The sequence below is a fragment of the Arabidopsis thaliana genome, chromosome 5 (assembly GCF_000001735.4).
Source record: "Arabidopsis thaliana chromosome 5, partial sequence".
NCBI lineage: Eukaryota > Viridiplantae > Streptophyta > Magnoliopsida > Brassicales > Brassicaceae > Arabidopsis > Arabidopsis thaliana.
The window spans coordinates 4,122,377-4,142,832 of NC_003076.8; the positions used below are offsets into that span (position 1 = coordinate 4,122,377).

The 20,456-nt window shown below is 37.1% G+C and overlaps 4 protein-coding genes across 7 annotated transcripts; 2 read left to right on the forward strand and 2 right to left on the reverse strand.

Annotated features, from left to right (window-relative positions):
• The first annotated feature begins 23 nt into the window (after window positions 1–23).
• On the forward strand, window positions 24–6,629 carry EMB3011 (RNA helicase family protein). The gene is made up of 17 exons (NM_121304.6): window positions 24–376; window positions 486–597; window positions 682–894; window positions 1,053–1,090; window positions 1,231–1,459; window positions 1,630–1,797; window positions 1,903–2,048; window positions 2,232–2,332; window positions 2,485–2,593; window positions 2,891–3,068; window positions 3,175–3,404; window positions 3,487–3,663; window positions 3,793–3,864; window positions 3,965–4,141; window positions 4,300–4,361; window positions 4,449–4,601; window positions 4,688–6,629. Exons 1-17 carry the CDS (start codon window positions 371–373, stop codon window positions 6,282–6,284), a joined length of 3,768 nt encoding a protein of 1,255 aa, NP_196805.2. The 5' UTR covers window positions 24–370; the 3' UTR covers window positions 6,285–6,629.
• Window positions 6,630–6,777: 148 nt separating this feature from the next.
• On the reverse strand, window positions 6,778–10,647 carry EML3 (Emsy N Terminus (ENT)/ plant Tudor-like domains-containing protein). 3 transcript variants are annotated; one of them, NM_121305.4, is made up of 11 exons: window positions 10,162–10,562; window positions 9,686–9,799; window positions 9,367–9,572; window positions 9,144–9,253; window positions 8,831–9,059; window positions 8,550–8,723; window positions 8,390–8,458; window positions 7,627–7,860; window positions 7,486–7,554; window positions 7,291–7,389; window positions 6,778–7,201 (listed from the first exon to the last, which is right to left on the reverse strand). In NM_121305.4, the coding sequence occupies exons 2-10, from the start codon at window positions 9,711–9,713 to the stop codon at window positions 7,315–7,317; spliced, it is 1,194 nt and encodes a 397-aa protein (NP_196806.2). In that variant the 5' UTR covers window positions 9,714–9,799; window positions 10,162–10,562; the 3' UTR covers window positions 6,778–7,201; window positions 7,291–7,314. The 3 variants fall into 3 exon arrangements, with proteins under 3 accessions (NP_196806.2, NP_001332263.1, NP_001332264.1); NM_001343254.1 differs by lacking the exons at window positions 6,778–7,201; window positions 7,291–7,389; window positions 7,486–7,554; window positions 7,627–7,860 and adding an exon at window positions 7,949–8,334 and having other exon boundaries at window positions 8,405–8,458; window positions 10,162–10,512; NM_001343255.1 differs by lacking the exons at window positions 6,778–7,201; window positions 7,291–7,389; window positions 7,486–7,554; window positions 7,627–7,860 and having other exon boundaries at window positions 7,957–8,458; window positions 10,162–10,647.
• Window positions 10,648–10,757: 110 nt separating this feature from the next.
• On the forward strand, window positions 10,758–14,312 carry AT5G13030 (selenoprotein O). The gene is made up of 8 exons (NM_121306.5): window positions 10,758–11,190; window positions 11,503–11,612; window positions 11,912–11,968; window positions 12,058–12,357; window positions 12,608–12,855; window positions 13,002–13,308; window positions 13,403–13,676; window positions 13,831–14,312. The coding sequence occupies exons 1-8, from the start codon at window positions 10,840–10,842 to the stop codon at window positions 14,083–14,085; spliced, it is 1,902 nt and encodes a 633-aa protein (NP_196807.2). The 5' UTR covers window positions 10,758–10,839; the 3' UTR covers window positions 14,086–14,312.
• Window positions 14,180–16,416, reverse strand: 5-FCL (5-formyltetrahydrofolate cycloligase). 2 transcript variants are annotated; one of them, NM_121308.2, is made up of 8 exons: window positions 16,089–16,416; window positions 15,875–16,009; window positions 15,441–15,599; window positions 15,301–15,342; window positions 15,173–15,218; window positions 14,835–14,905; window positions 14,624–14,750; window positions 14,180–14,542 (listed from the first exon to the last, which is right to left on the reverse strand). In NM_121308.2, the coding sequence occupies exons 1-8, from the start codon at window positions 16,333–16,335 to the stop codon at window positions 14,536–14,538; spliced, it is 834 nt and encodes a 277-aa protein (NP_568284.1). In that variant the 5' UTR covers window positions 16,336–16,416; the 3' UTR covers window positions 14,180–14,535. The 2 variants fall into 2 exon arrangements, with proteins under 2 accessions (NP_568284.1, NP_001031873.1); NM_001036796.2 differs by having other exon boundaries at window positions 15,177–15,218; window positions 16,089–16,345.
• Window positions 16,417–20,456: the final 4,040 nt, after the last annotated feature.

The window sequence follows — 20,456 nt, forward strand, 5'->3', positions numbered from 1 at the left end:
TCAAAACTTATAAAAAATAATCCCACGCACATACTGAATCGCGTTAAAGCGTGTGTAACCTAACCGGCGGTGATCCTTTGTTCCGATCGTGTTGCTAACTTTCTCAGCTTCCAGATATCTCTCTCTCTGAGGAGATATCAAAGGTTGATCCAAAGAAGGTGTTTCACGTTGTTGAAATTGGATAATTCAGAAAAAAGCACCTGGAATCAATCACTCAAGAGGAGTTGAAGGAACCAAAGCCCTAATAAACTAGGGAAAGTAATCTATCCTCGCCGGAGTCGTTGTCTCGCCGATAAGGAACGAAGGACGAAGCTGTCTTCGATTTCCGGGATTGAAGATTCGGTTTTGAGCTCAAATCGTCGACTGAGTAATGGGGGTAAGTTCCGATTTGCTGATTTTGCCAAATTTTCGGATTTTTTAAGTTGTTTTGCGCTTGAGGAACTTGATTATGTGTACAAGCAATAATTGTATTGTTTATGATATAGGTTGATCCATTCAAAACTACGGAAACGTTAGAAGCCGACAAGGAAACCAATGGTGGTGTCCCTGTGAAGGATAAATTGACTTTTAAAGCTCCTGAGAGAAAGTCCCGTTTAGGTATGAGTTGGGATTTGTGAGCTTTTGCATTTTGATTACTTGTTTTGGAACCGTATTGAACCCATGGGGATAATACATTTGTAGGTTTGGATGCAAGGGCAATTGAGAAAAAGGATAATGCCAAGACTGAGGGCGAGTTTAAGGTTCCGAAGAAGTCAGCAATATCTGTTACATCATCGTTGGATGAAGAAGATAAATCTGATGTATCAGGATTAGATTTTGGAACAGAAAACACTCGACCTGTCCATTCCAGCAGGCGATATAGAGAGAAGTCTTCAAGATCTCAGTCTGCACAAGGTATTTTTTTCTCATCAATATGTAGTTTTCAGCCCTAGACTTTGATCCTTCTTTGTGAGCATAAGTACGATGTTGAAATACCACCTTCATTCGTTTTTCTGAACTCCTGTGCTTATGACTTATGACATTTGTGATTTATTTATTTTTTTGTATTGCAGAAAGTACCGTGACTACAGAGAATGCTGGAACTTCAGATGTAAGTCAATTCCATCCTAATAATGAAATCATTATTTTGCCCTGGGTTATCTATCTTTTCTACTTACTTAACTGATTTTTAAGAGTACATGCAACTTGACTTTTAGTATTCTGACATATTTTTCACCTGTTGGAATGAAGATCTCCATAACTCCAAGGACTTTATCTTGCACATCTAGTTATGAAAGAGGTGGTAGCAATAGGCATCGAGAAGAACATAGGCGTGACAGAAGTGAAACTCCGCGGTCAAGACAGAGAAACACTTATGATGAGATGGATCACTACCGACGGAGGGAATCTTATCGCCAATCTGACCGAGACTATCACGGAGAAAAGCGTAGGAGATACAATAGCGATTGGAGGACTCCAGGTATGCTAAAGATTGTTGAAGCTCATAAAGCTATCAATTTATGAGCTTATTGACATAAATGTCACTACATTTATCTCTATACAATTTTGTCTATTTTCAATTTTTTGTTCCCATAAGTGTGATGAGTGTTGCAAACACAACACTTATTTGGCCTTTTTGATGGAGTGTAGGTAGGTCAGACTGGGATGATGGACAGGACGAATGGGAACGTAGTCCTCACGGAGACAGAGGCTCTAGTTACAGCAGGCGACCTCAACCTTCTCCATCACCCATGTTAGCTGCAGCTTCACCTGATGCTCGTTTAGCCTCCCCGTGGCTGGATACACCACGTTCAACTAGTATGTTGTGTTTTAATTTTAATATTTGTAATTTGGTTCTATTAATTGCAACCCCGGGAAAAGATTAACAACGGGATTTATCACCATACCCTTCTTCACATGCAGTGTCTTCTGCTTCTCCATGGGATATGGGTGCACCTTCTCCTATTCCAATTCGGGCTTCTGGATCATCTATCAGATCCTCAAGCTCTAGGTATGGTGGAAGATCCAATCAGCTTGCATATTCTAGGGAAGGTGATCTGACAAATGAGGTATGCACCCATGATCATGCCACTTCTTATTAGACAGAACTGAATTTCCAATTTGTTTCCCATGTTTTAAGAATCCATGTCGAGCTTGCTTGATAAATGTTTATGTGGATTATAGCTCTCTTGCATTAGGATTTTTTTTGTTTGTTTTAATACCTATGCCACATGTTGTTATGTCTTATATAGGGGCATTCAGATGAGGATAGATCGCAAGGAGCTGAAGAATTTAAACATGAGATCACAGAAACAATGCGTGTGGAAATGGAATATCAGTCAGATCGTGCATGGTAAGTATTACTTTCCTTTAGAGGCAGGAAAAGATTGGTGAATCAATAATGTTTTATGAACTGAGAGCATAGTCTCACTCTTCACGTTCATTGTTGAACCATTTATAGATTTTATAAAGCCTGTATGAATAGTTGTTGTTGCAATTTCCCAGGTATGATACAGACGAAGGGAACTCACTGTTTGATGCGGACAGTGCATCCTTTTTTCTTGGAGATGATGCTTCTCTACAGAAGAAGGAAACTGAACTGGCAAAGAGACTGGTATTTATCTATACCAATTACGCACTCTTTCTTTACAAGTTTTTATATGACACTGCTTATATCTGATCTATTATCTATGGCTAGGCTTTTCCGTTTTGCATAAATCATCTAATTTAATTTGATTCTGACTGAAGCATTAATCTCTTATCTCTTTTTACTACTCTTGATTAAGTATACTTAGCTAAATTATGTTGTTTTGATATGTAAGTTCAGATTATTATAAGTGTAGGTTAGAAGAGACATTTGTAAGTTCAAATTATGTTCTCGATTGAATGCTTTGTAATATTTGTAATGCAGGTTAGAAGAGACGGTAGCAAAATGTCACTCGCTCAGAGTAAAAAATATTCTCAGCTCAATGCGGATAATGCTCAATGGGAAGACCGCCAGCTTCTCAGATCTGGAGCTGTTAGAGGCACAGAAGTGCAGACTGAGTTTGATAGCGAAGAAGAACGGAAAGCAATTCTTCTTGTACATGGTATATAGACTACTAGAATAGCTCAAAGTTAACCAATAAATGTCAAGGTTAAATGAGTAGTATTTGTAACATGCCAGGTAATATTCTATTTTTTGGGTAATTGCAGATACGAAGCCTCCTTTCCTTGATGGAAGAGTCGTTTACACAAAGCAAGCAGAGCCAGTAATGCCTGTAAAGGATCCCACATCAGACATGGCTATAATTTCACGAAAAGGCTCAGGTCTTGTCAAAGAAATTCGGGAGAAACAAAGTGCGAATAAGTCACGACAGCGATTCTGGGAGCTTGCAGGTTCTAATCTTGGTAATATCCTTGGTATTGAAAAATCAGCCGAGCAGGTAACTACCTAATTGGTTGTTGGTTCTCTATCGATATTGTGGTTGTTGGACATAGTGTGACTTGGTAATGATCATCTTGCAGATTGATGCCGATACTGCTGTAGTTGGTGACGACGGTGAAGTAGATTTTAAAGGTGAGGCTAAATTTGCACAACATATGAAGAAGGGAGAAGCTGTGAGTGAATTTGCCATGTCAAAGACCATGGCAGAGCAACGGCAGTATCTTCCCATATTTTCTGTTAGAGATGAACTATTGCAGGTTGGTGGTCTTTCCTTTTTATGGCCTTGATAGTTGAATTTTAATATGCATTATTATTAGGGGTTACACTTTTTTTTTATTTTAATTTCATCCTTGCCTTAATCATCTGCTTTTTAATGTATTCTCTAGGTAATAAGAGAAAACCAGGTGATAGTGGTGGTTGGCGAAACTGGTTCGGGAAAGACCACTCAACTTACACAGGTAATTATGGCTTACTATGGCTTTTCAGGGAATTCATTTACTAATACGTAGTTATAAAACAATTCAAACATTGCACTTATATTCTGTTCCTTTTTGTTAGTATCTTCATGAGGATGGTTACACTATAAATGGTATAGTTGGTTGCACCCAACCAAGGCGTGTAGCAGCCATGAGTGTTGCAAAGAGAGTTAGTGAAGAGATGGAAACAGAGTTGGGCGATAAAATTGGTTATGCAATTCGTTTTGAAGATGTAACTGGTCCAAACACTGTTATCAAGGTAAGGTGTTCTCAAGTAATGAACTGATTTTTCCTTATCTTTTATGTTTCTGGTTTAGTTGGCCTCAGAAAGCTTGGCTTATCATGCTTTTAGCATCTGCACTTCAATAAAACACGTAGATTTCTTCTGCAACTTCATTTTTTCCTTTGAAATTACAGTACATGACCGATGGAGTACTACTGAGAGAGACCCTCAAAGATTCTGACCTGGATAAGTATCGGTATGTATGCTTTAACCTTACCTCTGATAGATCATGCTTTGAACTAGATAAATATCGTTGCTAACTCCTTTTTTGGACTCTGTATAGTGTGGTGGTGATGGATGAAGCGCATGAAAGGTCACTCAACACAGACGTCCTTTTTGGAATACTGAAAAAAGTTGTGGCTCGGCGTCGTGATTTCAAGCTGATAGTCACGTCAGCAACCCTTAATGCTCAAAAGTTTTCCAATTTCTTTGGGAGGTAGGTTATCATCATCCTTCACATAAGACCAATTTAGAATCTGAAGAAGGATTTTATATGACAGTGTTTTTGCTTTGGTAATGCAGTGTTCCTATCTTCAACATTCCTGGAAGGACTTTCCCTGTCAATATTCTCTACTCTAAAACTCCTTGTGAAGACTATGTTGAAGCTGCTGTTAAACAGGCAATGACGATTCACATAACAAGCCCACCTGGGGACATTCTCATTTTTATGACCGGGCAAGATGAGATTGAGGCAGCGTGCTTTTCACTAAAGGAGAGAATGGAACAGCTCGTATCATCTTCCAGTAGAGAAATAACGAACCTACTCATTCTCCCAATATACTCTCAGTTACCTGCTGACTTGCAAGCAAAGATATTCCAGAAACCAGAAGATGGAGCCCGTAAATGCATTGTTGCCACCAATATTGCTGAAACATCATTGACAGTCGATGGAATATATTATGTGATTGACACTGGGTATGGAAAGATGAAGGTTTTCAATCCTAGAATGGGTATGGATGCTCTTCAAGTTTTCCCCATAAGTCGTGCAGCCTCTGATCAGCGTGCTGGAAGAGCTGGAAGGACAGGGCCAGGAACATGTTACAGGTTGTATACTGAGAGTGCTTATTTGAATGAGATGTTGCCAAGTCCTGTGCCAGAGATTCAGCGGACGAATCTGGGTAATGTTGTGTTGTTGTTGAAGTCATTGAAAATAGACAACTTGCTAGATTTTGATTTCATGGATCCACCTCCGCAAGAGAACATCCTTAACTCTATGTACCAGCTTTGGGTGTTGGGTGCTCTCAACAATGTTGGAGGATTAACCGACCTGGGGTGGAAGATGGTGGAGTTCCCATTGGATCCTCCTCTTGCAAAGATGCTTTTAATGGGTGAACGGCTTGATTGCATAGATGAGGTTCTGACGATCGTGTCAATGCTTTCAGTACCTTCAGTGTTCTTCAGACCTAAAGAAAGAGCAGAAGAGAGCGACGCTGCAAGGGAGAAGTTTTTTGTGCCGGAATCGGATCATCTGACGCTGCTGAACGTATATCAGCAGTGGAAAGAGCATGACTATAGAGGAGACTGGTGCAATGACCATTACCTACAAGTGAAAGGTTTGAGAAAAGCTAGAGAGGTAAGATCCCAGCTTCTGGATATCCTCAAGCAACTGAAAATTGAACTCAGGTCGTGTGGACCGGATTGGGATATTGTGAGAAAAGCCATCTGTTCAGCGTATTTCCACAACTCAGCTAGATTAAAAGGTGTTGGGGAGTATGTGAACTGCAGAACCGGGATGCCTTGCCATTTGCACCCTAGCAGTGCACTGTACGGTCTGGGATACACACCGGACTATGTGGTGTACCATGAACTGATCTTGACCACAAAGGAGTACATGCAGTGTGCGACATCGGTTGAGCCGCATTGGCTGGCTGAGTTAGGGCCTATGTTCTTCTCGGTCAAGGACTCGGATACATCGATGTTGGAGCATAAAAAAAAGCAGAAGGAAGAGAAATCAGGAATGGAGGAAGAGATGGAGAAACTGAGAAGAGATCAGGTGGAGTCAGAGCTGAGAAGCAAAGAGAGAGAGAGAAAAAAAAGGGCAAAGCAGCAGCAACAGATTTCAGGCCCTGGCTTGAAAAAGGGCACCACTTTCCTCAGGCCTAAGAAGCTTGGACTGTGACATTGTAATGTAATAAAAAACATACCGAAAACGTCACCCAAACAAAAAAAACGGAAAAAACACAGCCAAAATGGAGCAAACTGTAATCACCATGTATCGTTGTTCAGATATTTCTTGATGTGAACAATATTAAATTGTTCCACGCTTGTATTGATTCTTTATAACTAATTAGTTAGAGATCCTCTACGTCTCTAGTATAGTAAAGTTACGGTCCAATTTGTGTTCTCTACAACTCTATAATAAGCAAATTACTAATCAACAGAAATAGTCACAATCCAAAATGGTGTGTTTCCACCATTGATGATTTCAGCTGTTTCTCTTCATAGAGCATCTAGATTCTCAGAAGATGGGTTCCCTCGAGAGTTGATGGCATGAGTCGCGTCTAGTAATACACTTTTGAGTCTGCTTTGATTGTGATGCAGTGACTAAAATACCTTGGGAGTTCTTATCAACTTCAATACGAGATTTTATTTTTCTATCAAAAATTAGGAATACTACAAGATATCAATACTTTTGACTTGGTTAATGTTTTTTTTTCTTCTTAGAACTGAGATCTCCGGATACTTCGAACAAAAGGGTTGATCTTTTCATTAATGTTTCTAATAGTTTACATTAGTAATCCTTCATAGTCGCTGCTACATCTCATCCTTCTAGAGAGCTGAGTTTTGCCCATCATCTTGTCGTCTCTGAAACATTCTACATTTATATCAAGTCTTATGGATTTTACAATGCTTAAGAACCCTAATTTCCAAATCCAGTTTTTGGAGTTATGTGGTACACAAATGTCATCAAATCCCCCTCCTAAACAAAATACATTTTGCCATCCATACAAGTTTCCAAATCTCCCTCATCAATTCACATTTTGCCACCACCATCTACAACACCTTTTTGCAACTCTAATGCTCCGGCTCCATCATCTGTGTTTAAGCCAAAAATCAAAGCCACATTATAACTTCAATTCAACACACGCATTGAACCCAAAGAGCAGAAGGAAGATGTGGTGAACCTGAGGAGATTTAGAAAGCCCCTATCAAATATTACCGCTTTCTCCATCTGATATTTCTTCAAGCTTTGCGATGGCATCCATAAGAGCTAGTTCATGATCCTACCATTTCCAAGTAAAACTATATAGTCAGCATCTCTTTTCATGATATTTTGGAGTAAACAACTAGATTCAACAACACATGTATATAGTTCTTACTCTCAGCACTCTCTTTGCCTTCTCTACCTCTGCTGGGTTGGGGTTAACTGACCCAAAAACTTTTTCCACCTGTTACAAATATTCATAAGATTAACAACTGTAAAACATTTATTCCCATATCAAAAAAACTTGAATGATTACCTCTTTTAACAATGTCTCAGTGTGGAGAATTTCGATTTCGCCTAAAGCTTTCTTTCCGATGCCATTCTGTGTCTTAGGTTGCTGCATCCTCATGCTTCCCCTACCTCTACCACCCGCATTGCTTGCAGGACCACCACGAGCCATGGTTTTTGTTCCACGGCCTTGCCCAGGATGTCCTCCTTTACGAGAAATCCCAGGATCTTCACCTTCCCATCTGATATCTCCCGGAGATATCTATGATATATATATATATAAAGAACATTCAGAATCATATGTAACCAAGTATCCAAGAATGAGATGAGCTCTTAAAACATACTTTTGAGATGATATATATATATATATATAAAGAACATTCAGAATTATATATAATGTAGAGGATCGAGCACTAATCATACACTTTTGTCCTCTGCCCCTTACAGATGGCAATCAAGAAACTGAACCATTAGATGAGAAACTAATGGATGGGTGAGGGCAACTAACAATTGTTTTTAACATCATTCATGATCCAACTTGGGTGGCAGCGAACAAGTAAAACTAATCTCTCACTTCTAGTGTGCAGAATCGAAATGAATTGCAGTTGGTATAAAAACTGACAAGCCTCTCATTGACGTGCAAGGAATGTCGAATATAAACCATCGAGATCATAACCAAATAGAAGAAGACAAACAACACATGGTCTCTCCAAATTTTACGACATAGCATCATCTTCTGTACAAATGTGAAAGATATATTAGACAAGTAGAAAAACTGAAATCATAATTACCTCTTTAAGATTTACCCATTCCCAGGTTTCATTCGCAGAGTTAATATCATACACTAAAGCATGACGCCCCTAATCAATGTTGAAAAAAGGAAATAAATGATATCAGAAAACGGAGATTTGGCACTAAAACACTAATATATAGCAATGAAAGATAAGATACCTCAACAGGGTTGTAGTCAGTTATAACAGCTTCGTAGTATTGGTTGTCATCAGGCCACTTCGTCCATACCTTCCTTCCAACCAACGGGTCATATGATCCCGATTCACCTGGTTCATTTGTTAAAGCGCCAGCCTGGGGCCTTCCAGCAATGCCTGTAGATGGGTACTGCATCGACTTCATCGAGCACAAAGAATGAAATATTCTTATACCTTAGTCAATGAAGAATATAAGAACAAGATTGACGGTACCAACAATTAGAATCAAGCAGCATCATGACTTACTGTCTTTGGCTTCTTGGTCTTTGGACCTGGTGGAGGACCTCCCCTTCTTAGTGCAGATGACGATGGTTGCATTGAAGGGTGCAAAGAAGGAGATGGTGGGCCCATCGCTAATGAGGCGATTGATTGTGATGTCTTTTGCTTCTTACGTGATCCTGATACAGCCGGACTCGGAGCATCATGAACCAGCTGAGGAACACTAGACTGAAGGCTGTTTGCCTTTCTCCATTCCCTGACATGATTTAAATTAACCTTGTTGGCTTACTTTTGATTGATTGCAGAGATTTATCAGTGATCAATTACATATACAACAGACCTTATTCGCCTGATCATTTCATCAGCGTTAACCCTTGATAACAGCTCTCTGTGTTCCTCATCAGACACTCGAAGTTCTTTTCTGAGTTCAGTGATCAAACTTTCTTTCTCCTGAATATTTTTTTTCCAGCCGAAGGAACAAGAATAAAAAAAGGACAAAAGGTAAGCTTGTGAAGTTACATAAACATGTACTAAACTAATGAAGAAGACAAGCAAAATAGTACCCAGGTAATAGCATCGGACTGGGCTTTAAATGCGCGGAGTATCGAGCTATAAGCTTCTTGCTCAATGAGATGAATTTGAGTTTCCATTTCATTGTGCACCCGTGATAAAGGAGCAGAATTGAGAACTGAAGGCCTTCCATTCCCGGTAGGTCTGGCGTTTCTTTGATATCTACCTTGATGAGATGGAGGCAGGTCATCATCTGTACCTGAGTTCCCGCATAAAAAAACATATCACAAAACACACGGAAACAAATACGGAAGTAAAATAAACTTAGAGAAGGAACGAATGCTTCTAACTGAAAAAGCACATAAGACTCACCACTACTATCAGAAGGTCGGTAATCCATCTGTGTACTCTCCTGATTATTCTTTACAGTGAACCTAAGAAATCAAAACGTGGGATGTGGCCTGTCTAGTTGCACCAAAGCACGAGCTGCAAGACCAAGAAAACAACTTCAAAGGAGGAAAAAGCCAAAGCATTCACTCACATGCAGAGCATACGAAGACGAAAAGCAAGAACTTTGAACTTTAAACCTTGACACAGAAAATTAAACTATCCAAAACACTGGTCAAAGTTCTTAAACTCAAGCTAAACAGACAAACATGTTGCCTTCTGCAGATTAAACAACAGAAATTGAATTTCTACTAAACTTGTGAAAAAATTATTTCCAATTAAAGAACAACACTTTCCTAAACCCTAAAATTCCCGACGAAACCTAGCACATCAATGCTAGCTTTCAAGATGAACAAAACTTAAATTGCGCAGAAAGAATGTAAGATCGAAAAGCAAAATACCTTCTTTGGATCTATTCTCGAAAAATTCGAACAGCCATCGAGAAAATTACTCCCTAAAGATCATATAGATTTGAGCGAGAAAGCAGACAACACAAATCTATAAATTAGAAGATCCGAACAAAGGACGATTCTTATAGGCAATCTCTCGGCTCCAATCCGAATTCACCAACGTTAGATCTCCAGGAAGCAGAAAGAACGCCGTGGAATTGAAGAATTACAGAACAAATCGTGATGAATTTTCCGAGGGATCTATGAGTCGCGGACGTGAAACCCACATTATTTTGTGCCCTAATTTTTTCTCAGTTGATAGGTTGGTTTGAGTTACACGAACGACGGCAAGTTTTGTCGTTTCACTCTCATCTTTCTATCTCTTTTGGTTCTGTCTTAAACCCGAACTTCGGTACACTTTCATACCAACACTTCTGTTTTTGTTTTTTTTTTGTTTTTAACATCATATTTTCTGTGTAATAATTAATCTCAAAAAAGCATGTTATAATTCAGTTTTATTTACCAACAAGAATCGATTTGGCTGCAAATAAAAAAGACAAAATAATAAATAAACCGACATTGTGAAAATGTTCTGAACCGGAAAAGTCAAAGAATGTCGGTTCGGTCCAAAATCGAAAATTAAACAAGTTCCAATAGAAAAATGTGAACAAAGGGAAAAAGGAAGAAGAAATGTTGTTGCGTGTGTGTTGTCCGTCGTCTTTCTTCTACCTCCGACCGCTTCATCTCTTCAGTTCAACTGCGAAAGTTCCTTTTTGTCCCTCTCTTCCCAGACAATTTCGATTAAGCCCTTCTCGATCTTCTTCCTTTCGTCGGATGGAATCTTCTCCGGCTTCTTCTTCGTCTCCGACGCCGGTAACCGATTCATCTGCTGATTCTTTAGCGAAAGATCTGCAGAATCAAAGTCTGGGAGCTGTTGATGAAGGTGTTAAGATTAAAAAGAAGCTCGAAGATTTTAACTGGGACCATTCCTTTGTTAAGGAATTGCCTGGTGATCCTAGAACCGATGTTATCTCGCGTGAGGTATCAATTTTTGTTTCGATCTTCAACGGAGATAATAGGAGCAATCTTAATTTTGTTTTTTTCCTTCTCTGTCAATACTTTGTTTGTTTTTGTGGTTTATTCTCGAAGCATGAAGTAGATATTTATACTTGTTGGTAGAGTGGATTATACTCAGGCTAAAGTTTTATTTTTGGTACTTATTGCTCATTTTAAGACTACAAAATTGAAAGCCTTATGTGTGAATTTGTCATGTCTCTGTGTGCTCATTATTGTCCTCTCATTAAGCTATTTAACTTGAGCATCCGGATTTTGATAGTTTATTGTACTGTGTAGGTATTACATGCTTGCTATTCAAAAGTTTCCCCATCAGTAGAAGTGGATGATCCTCAGCTTGTAGCATGGTCTGTCTCTGTTGCAGAGCTATTAGATTTGGATCCTAAAGAGTGAGTTTGATTCTCTATGGTCAGACTAAAGTCTTAAGTGTTTGGTGCAGAAGATAATTGGGTTTTCACGGTCTTAGACAGATATAGCAAGTATTCGTTATAATTGATACCGTTGTTTCCAATTCACCTTCATGGTTACATTCTTATGTTTCTCAAAAGAAGTTGTTTCATTTCTGTCTTTATAATATTGTGAAACTCAAGTTTTAAGAGTGTTTTATCTTTATATCTGCTGCCATTTCGAAACTCTTTTTTGTCTTTCTGCTTTTGACTTATGGCAAAAATTCTTTTTTAACTTTCAGATTTGAAAGGCCAGATTTCCCTCTCATGTTGTCCGGCGCTAAACCTTTACCAGGAGCGTATGTGTTCCTTACCCAAGTCAAATTTTAGTCTCAACCTTCTTAAATCCAAAGTTTCTAATCGCAGTTATTGATACTTTTTTCTACAGAATGTCTTATGCTCAATGCTATGGAGGACACCAGTTTGGCATGTGGGCTGGACAACTAGGGGATGGACGTGCCATTACTCTGGGAGAAGTTTTGAACTCCAAAGGTGAAAGATGGGAACTTCAGCTTAAAGGTGCGGGTAGAACTCCATATAGCCGTTTTGCTGATGGCCTTGCAGTGCTCCGTAGTAGCATCAGGGAGTTCCTTTGCAGTGAAACTATGCATTGTCTTGGGATCCCTACCACGCGTGCCCTTTGTCTTCTCACCACAGGTCAAAATGTCACTCGCGACATGTTTTATGAGTATGTCCAAAACATTCCAAACCTTGTCTAATTTTTTCCTTTATTATGTTCTTCCTCTGTGTAAAAAGTTCATGTCCCCGCCAAATATAAAGAAAATTAGGTTTCATAGGATTAGGAACTGCACATGCGCATGATCTACATGGAAGTTTTTAATCTACTGAACTAAGCCTCTAGTAGAGAAATTTTTGTCTATAAAATTAGGCTTCTAGGTGGTTGACTACTCCTATTGTTTGGCATTGTGCGTTTGCAGTGGCAATCCGAAGGAAGAACCCGGCGCAATCGTTTGCAGGGTTTCTCAGTCATTTCTACGCTTTGGGTCATACCAAATACATGCCTCTAGAGGAAAAGAGGATCTTGATATTGTTCGTAAGTTGGCAGACTATGCCATTAAACATCATTTCCCACATATAGAGAGCATGGATAGAAGCGATAGCCTATCTTTCAAAACCGGTGATGAAGATGATTCGGTTGTGGATCTAACTTCCAACAAGTATGCAGGTAATTCCCTAATGAAGTATTTGTCAAAATGCTGCATGAAACGCCACTATTTTCATTTGTATCACCTATTATACTTTTGTTATTGCCAGTTGTTACATTAATGGCCAATATTCGAACTAACTCTTTTGCTTTTTTAATTATATTAGCATGGATCGTTGAAATTGCTGAGCGTACAGCTACCTTAGTTGCAAGATGGCAAGGTGTAGGTTTCACCCATGGTGTGCTCAACACTGACAATATGAGCATTTTGGGTCAAACCATTGACTATGGCCCATTTGGTTTCTTGGATGCTTTTGATCCAAGTTACACCCCAAACACGACAGATCTCCCAGGAAGAAGATACTGTTTTGCAAATCAGCCTGACATCGGCTTGTGGAATATTGCTCAATTTTCTAAGACTCTGGCGGTTGCTCAACTGATAAATCAAAAGGAGGCGAATTACGCCATGGAGAGGTAACTTTGTTTGTCCCTATTGATTTGGAGCACTATTCTTAATTATATTTTAGGAACTACCAAGTAGTTGAGGGACTCGTGAATCGTGATTCAGGTACGGTGATAAATTCATGGATGAGTATCAAGCCATAATGTCTAAGAAGCTTGGTCTTACCAAGTATAACAAGGAGGTCATTAGCAAACTTTTGAACAATATGTCTGTTGATAAAGTTGATTACACCAACTTCTTCCGGCTTCTTGCAAATGTAAAAGCAAATCCCAACACACCCGAAAATGAGTTATTGAAACCCTTGAAAGCTGTGCTCTTGGACATCGGAAAGGAGAGAAAAGAAGCATGGATCAAATGGATGAGAAGCTATATACAAGAGGTATCCAATTCTTTTCTTACATTTTTCCCAAAGTACCCATCTTCAGTTCTTCTTAAACTATGATTTTACTTTCCACAAAGTTCAATTACACTGTTTATCCCTGTATCTTTCTGGTTGATGCAACTCCTAGCTGTGTGTGGATTTGAATTTGCAGGTGGGTGGTAGTGAGGTATCAGATGAAGAAAGAAAAGCAAGAATGGATTCAGTGAACCCAAAGTACATTCTGAGGAACTATCTGTGCCAAAGTGCAATAGATGCAGCTGAACAAGGCGATTTCTCAGAAGTCAACAATTTGATCCGTCTAATGAAACGTCCTTATGAGGAACAGCCGGGGATGGAGAAATATGCTCGGTTGCCTCCTGCCTGGGCTTACAGGCCAGGCGTCTGCATGCTTTCTTGTTCCTCCTAGTTCTTCTCCTTCCTGCTTTTGTTTTGCCATTTATAGAAAGGAAGAGAAAAAAGTAATACTCTCTTATATGTGTATTGGCTGTAATGCTTTAAAGAGACAAGAAAAACTTTGCTGTTTTCAGGATTTTGTTTTTACATTGAATAAAGATTTGAGTACATATAGATTTCCATGAGAAGCTCAACAAAAGAACCCAAGAGCCAATATCATTTTATGCGATTAAAAAGATTGTTATTACCCGACAAAACTTGATATGGAATAAACAGGTGAGAGACCATTGGACTAATCTTCTTTCATATTTTATCATACAAGACTCAAATCGAGTTTAGTAAAAAAACTGAAGTGAGTGGCAACTACAGAAGCTGATACTAAATTAGCAACTTCCAGAATGTAGCCTTCAAGCGCCGACCTTCGGATTATCTGAGGGTCAGCTCCAAACACAAGCTCCTGAGCTCACATGCTAAGAACAGAGAGAATCACACAACATAGTCAGCTATAAATAACAGATCTAAGAGACAGCTAAAAACATTTTGTGGCGTACCTCTCGGTAGCACGAGGGGTGATGGGAACCACACCAGAAGGTGTCACAAGGGCATCGATCAGAACATCATTAGGTGTTACAGGAATACTTCCATCCTCAAGAATTTGAGGCGAGTATGACAATGCAACTGCAGTAGGGAAAAGAGAACAGTGCTTAGATTATATTTTCTATTGAAAACGTTCTGTAGAATTAATTTGATTGTGGTCTATACCCATAAGTGGATATCTCCAACCCTTCTCCTTTGCACGGTCCTGATATCTCTTCAAGAAAGTGTCGTAGTAGCTTTTACCCATATGAGTTATCCATATAAACAAGTAGAAAGGAGTTAGATTAGAGCATGAAAACAGCAATGGGAATTGCTAGTATGAAACTACATTCTTTGGGGATGGCAAGATTTCTGTGTTATGACAGAAGGTAAGAGAAGAAGTGAGACTAAGATTGTGTAATCGCTTTACAAAGTAGTACAACCGCAGAAACTGCTTAACAAAAGCTTCATATTATTAGGTCAGACCATGATGGAAAGAAAACTTAAGGTCAATGGAAACTTACCCACCTCCACGACCTAAACGTCGCCCACATCTGTCAAACGCAAGACCTGACCACAAAGATTTGAAAATTAAAGTTGATTAGATAAAGAGATAAAGTAAAGTTTTGGAAATGAATCAGTTTCTCCATACCTGGCAAGATGAACAAATCGATCGGTTCATCTGCTTGCAACACTGTCAATATAGAAAAATGGTTTAAATTTCAAGAAGGAGAGTTTGAACTCATTACGTGAAGCTTATAATGGTAGCAACATAGAAAAAAAGAACACTACCATCTTCACGGTCATTCCCTTGGGCATCAACAGGAGCTGGTTCCAAAATGTTCATTGAGTTTGCAACAAGGTCTTCCATATGAGATATGTGCAACATGCGCATGTTACTGTTCTTATCCTCCACCCAAGGGACATATAGCTTTTTCTGAGTATTTGAATCTAAACAAGAACAAAATTGCAGAGAAAACTCATCAGAAAACAAATGCAGGACATATAGCTTTTTCATCCATATGCTACAATAAGTTTCTTTAGTTTGGTTAGTTATTGGTTTCTCTTGGTTCCAAAACTTATCAGATCCTTCTGTGATAGAGACACGAGCAATTTGCATTGATCATAATGAGGGATATGCTATTAAACCAAGTGATCAGTGAGTACAATGTAAAGCTTCCTTTTTTATTAATCTCGTGAGGATGAAATTACAAAGATAGATGTACCTGGATGTTGCAGAATCTCAGAGAGGATTTTAGAAGTGTCGACTTCATTGAGAGATTTGCAGCTAATGTAAGCACACAATCCCTTACATGATTTGAACCAGGGAGCTTCAAGAACAGTCTTCTGAATTGCCTCATCTACAATCAAGGCAACCTGAGATTAGTGTTGTTATTGAAAACAGAACAAAAAAAAGAAAGGACAAAAAAAAGATTGAACCTTGTTGGGTTCGGAGAGAAGGGTCCATGGCTTTTAGGGATTTGCGGACAGTGGAGCGCACGACCCGCTTCTGCTTGAAAATGGAATCGAGTTCCTCTTGGTTTTTGCTGGTGGTGCTCATGGCGACGATGGGTCTAGTAGCTGGTGATAATCTGAAAACGGGTCGGGTCGGGATCTTGGGGAAGAAGAAGATTGGTGATCTTCGTAGTGCTGTCGTGGTGATACAAAAGACGCGAGCTCCAATCATTACAAGTTCCCGTTTTTTTTTTGTTCTTTAAGAAGAAAAAAAAACTGCAGGGAAATTATTCCAAACCATAAACGACAAAATGTGAACCTAATTGCTAAAGGATTACTAATAGTTTCATAAAATGAAGACTAATGTTGTTAATCCAGTGTGGAAAAGGAATATATATGAACATTAGAACAGGAATTTAGTAAAAGTAGCCTAAACAATATCAATAGTGTAGTGTGTGGCTCATATATCCAAGCATGAAATTGCAAAATGTGCAAGCTTCAAAAGATTGTTCTTTCTCTAAACATGAAATTGTTGCTAAGTTGTATGAGAGCATTGCTAGCCTGAAATGACCATGAAAGTAAAAATGGGAAATCCATAAACTGCAGATATAATTAATCTTCCTAGAAAACATATTTCCTTAACATATCAAAAAAGCTTGTGAACAAGATTTTCTTACAAGTCACGAAACATGTGCTTGCCAAAATGTGATTCATAAAAATTTACGACTCCTCTCTACTGTATATTCTCTCAAGTAATGAACTAAAGTTTGCCAACCTTAACTTGTACATGTATTGGGCCTTTGGTTAGATTAAATGGCTTGAGGTTCTGAACTAATATTTGCCTATCTAAATTTTGTAGATATATTTGCCTCATGGGTGAATGCCAATAGCAAGGCGGGTATAGGTTGGGTGTTAACTGAAGCTCAAGGCTCATAGCTTCTCAAGGGCTCTTCCTCTATAGAGCCCATTGCTACAGCTATTGAAGCGAAGGCTAAAGCCTTAACTGAAGCAGTTCTCAACTATCATTATGTGTTTTTTTGTGGCGATTCTAGTATCATCTACAAATATCTTGAGAAAGTCATGACACAAGAAATCGCGCTACCTGGTAACAAAGAGATCCATAACTTCCTAGAAGACCTTCTAGCATTGGTGCCAAAAGATTTCAGCTTTAAATGTATTGGCAGAGATCATAATCATGTAGCTCATATATTAGCGAAAAATGCTAGAATGCCGGAAACACCATATATAATCTGCTGGGTTAACCAAAGCATGTAGCAAACTCTTCTAATATTAATAAGATATTTGGCCGTAAAAAAGTGATATATTGACATTTGGTTAGATTAAATGGGCTTAGGATCTGGTCTAAAGTTTGCGCTTTATTATTCTGATTACCTAAACACCAACGTTTGTAACAAAATTTACTCATTAACAATTACAGTACCAGTTCAAAGAGTCTATTCATTGATAGTTTAGTCGTGTTCATCTGCTGATTTTGTTAAACAATTCTCTAGATGACGACTTAATAAGAGACCAAGCTGATGTGTTAACACATCCAATTTTTGTGGTAATCGAAAATAATTTTAATAATAACACGTTGGATTTTAATAAACAATTTTTCTCGATCGTAGATTTATAGTTTAGGCATTTTGGATTCACAATTGAATAAGAACACGTATTGAGACAAATCAAATCAAAAAACCATTTAAACTGTTTTTCATATGTGACCCTTTTGAACCTTTTTTTTTAATGATCAGGTATAGGCCATACATCCCCCTAGCCTGGAACCATAAAATTTTATATCAATTAAACTATTTATATTTGTTGAGCTTTCATTTTTGAACATTGATTTTATATATTTAGTGTTAGAAGAGTTATTAATGTTCTCTTATGTTCTTGTATCATTGGATAATATTAGTATTATGAAAATGACGTGATTTAATGTGTATAAATTGTTCACTAATGAGTAATGCATAGGTAAGTATTTTTTTATTGCCGAGATAAATATTTTTTATGTTGCCAAATAAACAATAAATTAGATATCAAAATACAAAAAAAGTTAGAACAGAGTTTATAGAAAAACTTATACAAATAAGCCAACCTAGTTTTACTAGATTCAAGCTCAATAACCACACAAAGAATGAGAGTAATCTCAACAACAAGTGGAGAAGGAACAAGTTCACTATTGAGGTATAGCGCAATGTTAAGTTAATCTAAGGAGAAAATTATTGCATTGGCAATTAACATCCATGTTTATTTTGAGAAATGCAACTAATTACCATTTGTTAGATTAAAATTATAAGTAGTAAATGGCTAGGGATTTCATGATAATCCATGAATAACAATTGAGTGCATAATAGTTTTTCAAATATTTCACAAATTTGAAATTTCAGAGGAAATAAGATCTTGATTCTCATATTTGATTTCGACATTGCATCGAGGTTAGTTAGACTTCTTTTGAACTAACAATGATAAGTAGCTTGTGAATCAATGAGGCAAACGCAAAATCAACAATTGGGTAAACTAGAAATTTGTTTTATATGAATTCTATTAATAAATTTACAAAAACACGTAAAACAATCTTTGATATATTTGCAGATCTAAATTGAATATGTGATCATTAAAATCAAGATATCTGAATCCAAAACAGTTTTTCGATAAATTAAAAATTTTACCATCCGAAAACTAGATTATATTTATAAAAAAATATTCAATTTGCGCTGCAATTGGACTGGATATCAAAAGAAAATTTTCAATTTCACCATATGTGTATGATTTTTTTTTTTTTTTTTTAGCGTTTTTAACTTTTTTTTTGTGTTTTAAAGATTACTCAAATTTGCGCTCCAAGTGGAACGAGGGCGCTCCAAGTGGAACGAGGGAACAAATTTAATTTTGCCTCCTAAATGAAAACCAAATTTTAAAGAAGCTACAAATACGCTAGAATTCAGGAATCACCATATGTAATCTCCTGGGTTAACCAAAGCATGTAGCAAACTCTTCTTATATTAATAAGATATTTGGCCGTAAAGAAAAAAAGATATATTGACCTTTGGTTAGATTAAATGGGCTTATGGTTTGATCTAAAGTTTGCGGTAATCACAAATAACTTTAATAATAACACGTTGGATTTTAATAAACAATTTTTCTCCATCGTAGATTTCTAAGTTTCTAATATAGATCTTTTGGATTCACCATTGAATAAGAACACATATTCAGACAAATCAAACCAAAAACCAATTAGACTGTTTTTTCATATGTGCCTCTTTTGAACCTTTTTTCTTAAATGAACAAGTCTAGGCTATACATCCCCTAACCAGGGACCATAAAATTTTATTTCAATTAGACTATTTATCTTGTTGAGCTTTCATTTTTGAACATTGATTTTATATATTTAGTGTTAGAAGAGTTACTAATGTTCTCTTATGTTTTTGTATCATTGGATAATATCAATATTATGAAAGATGACGTGATTGAATGTGTACAAATTGTACTAATGAGTATTGCCTAAGTAAACTTTTTTTTTATTGTCGATGTAAGTATTTTTTATATTGACAGATAAACAACAAATTAAATATCAAAATAATAAAAAATGTTAGAAAAGAGTTTATAGAAAAACTTATACCAATAAGTCAACCTAGCGTTACTAGATTCAAGCTCATTAGCAACATAAAGAATGGGAGCAATCTCAACAACAAGCGAAAAAGAAACAAGTCCACTTTTGAGGTAAAAGAATTTCATAATAATCCATGAAAATAACAATTGAATACATCATAGTTTTCAAATATTTCGCAAATTTGAAATTTCAGAGCAAATTTGAAACACACAGCAACAACAAAAAAAAGATTTTGGTTCTCATATTTGATTTTGACATTACATCGAGGTTAGTTAGACTTCTTTTAGACTAACAATGATAAATAACTTGTGAATTAAATGCAAGATCAACAGTTAGATGAACTAGAAATTTGGCATGAAACCATCAAAAAGAGATACTTAACTATATCAATAAAACGTGTTGATTACGTTATCATCTAGTTTATATGAATTCTATTAATAAATTAACAAAACATGGAAATTTTTTTTTTGATATATTTGTAGATCTATATTGAATATGTGATCATTAAAATCAAGATATCCCAATCCAAAACAATTTTTGGATGAATTAAAAAGTTAATTATCCAAAAGTTAGATTATATTTTTTAGAAAATATATTAAAATTTGTGCTAGGACAATATATCAAAAATAAAATTTTAATTTCACCATATGTGTAGGATTTTTATTTTTAGTTTAGCCTTTTTATTAGTGTTTTAATGAGAAAATAATTTAAAAATCTTTTTGACCAAAAATAACAAAAAAAAT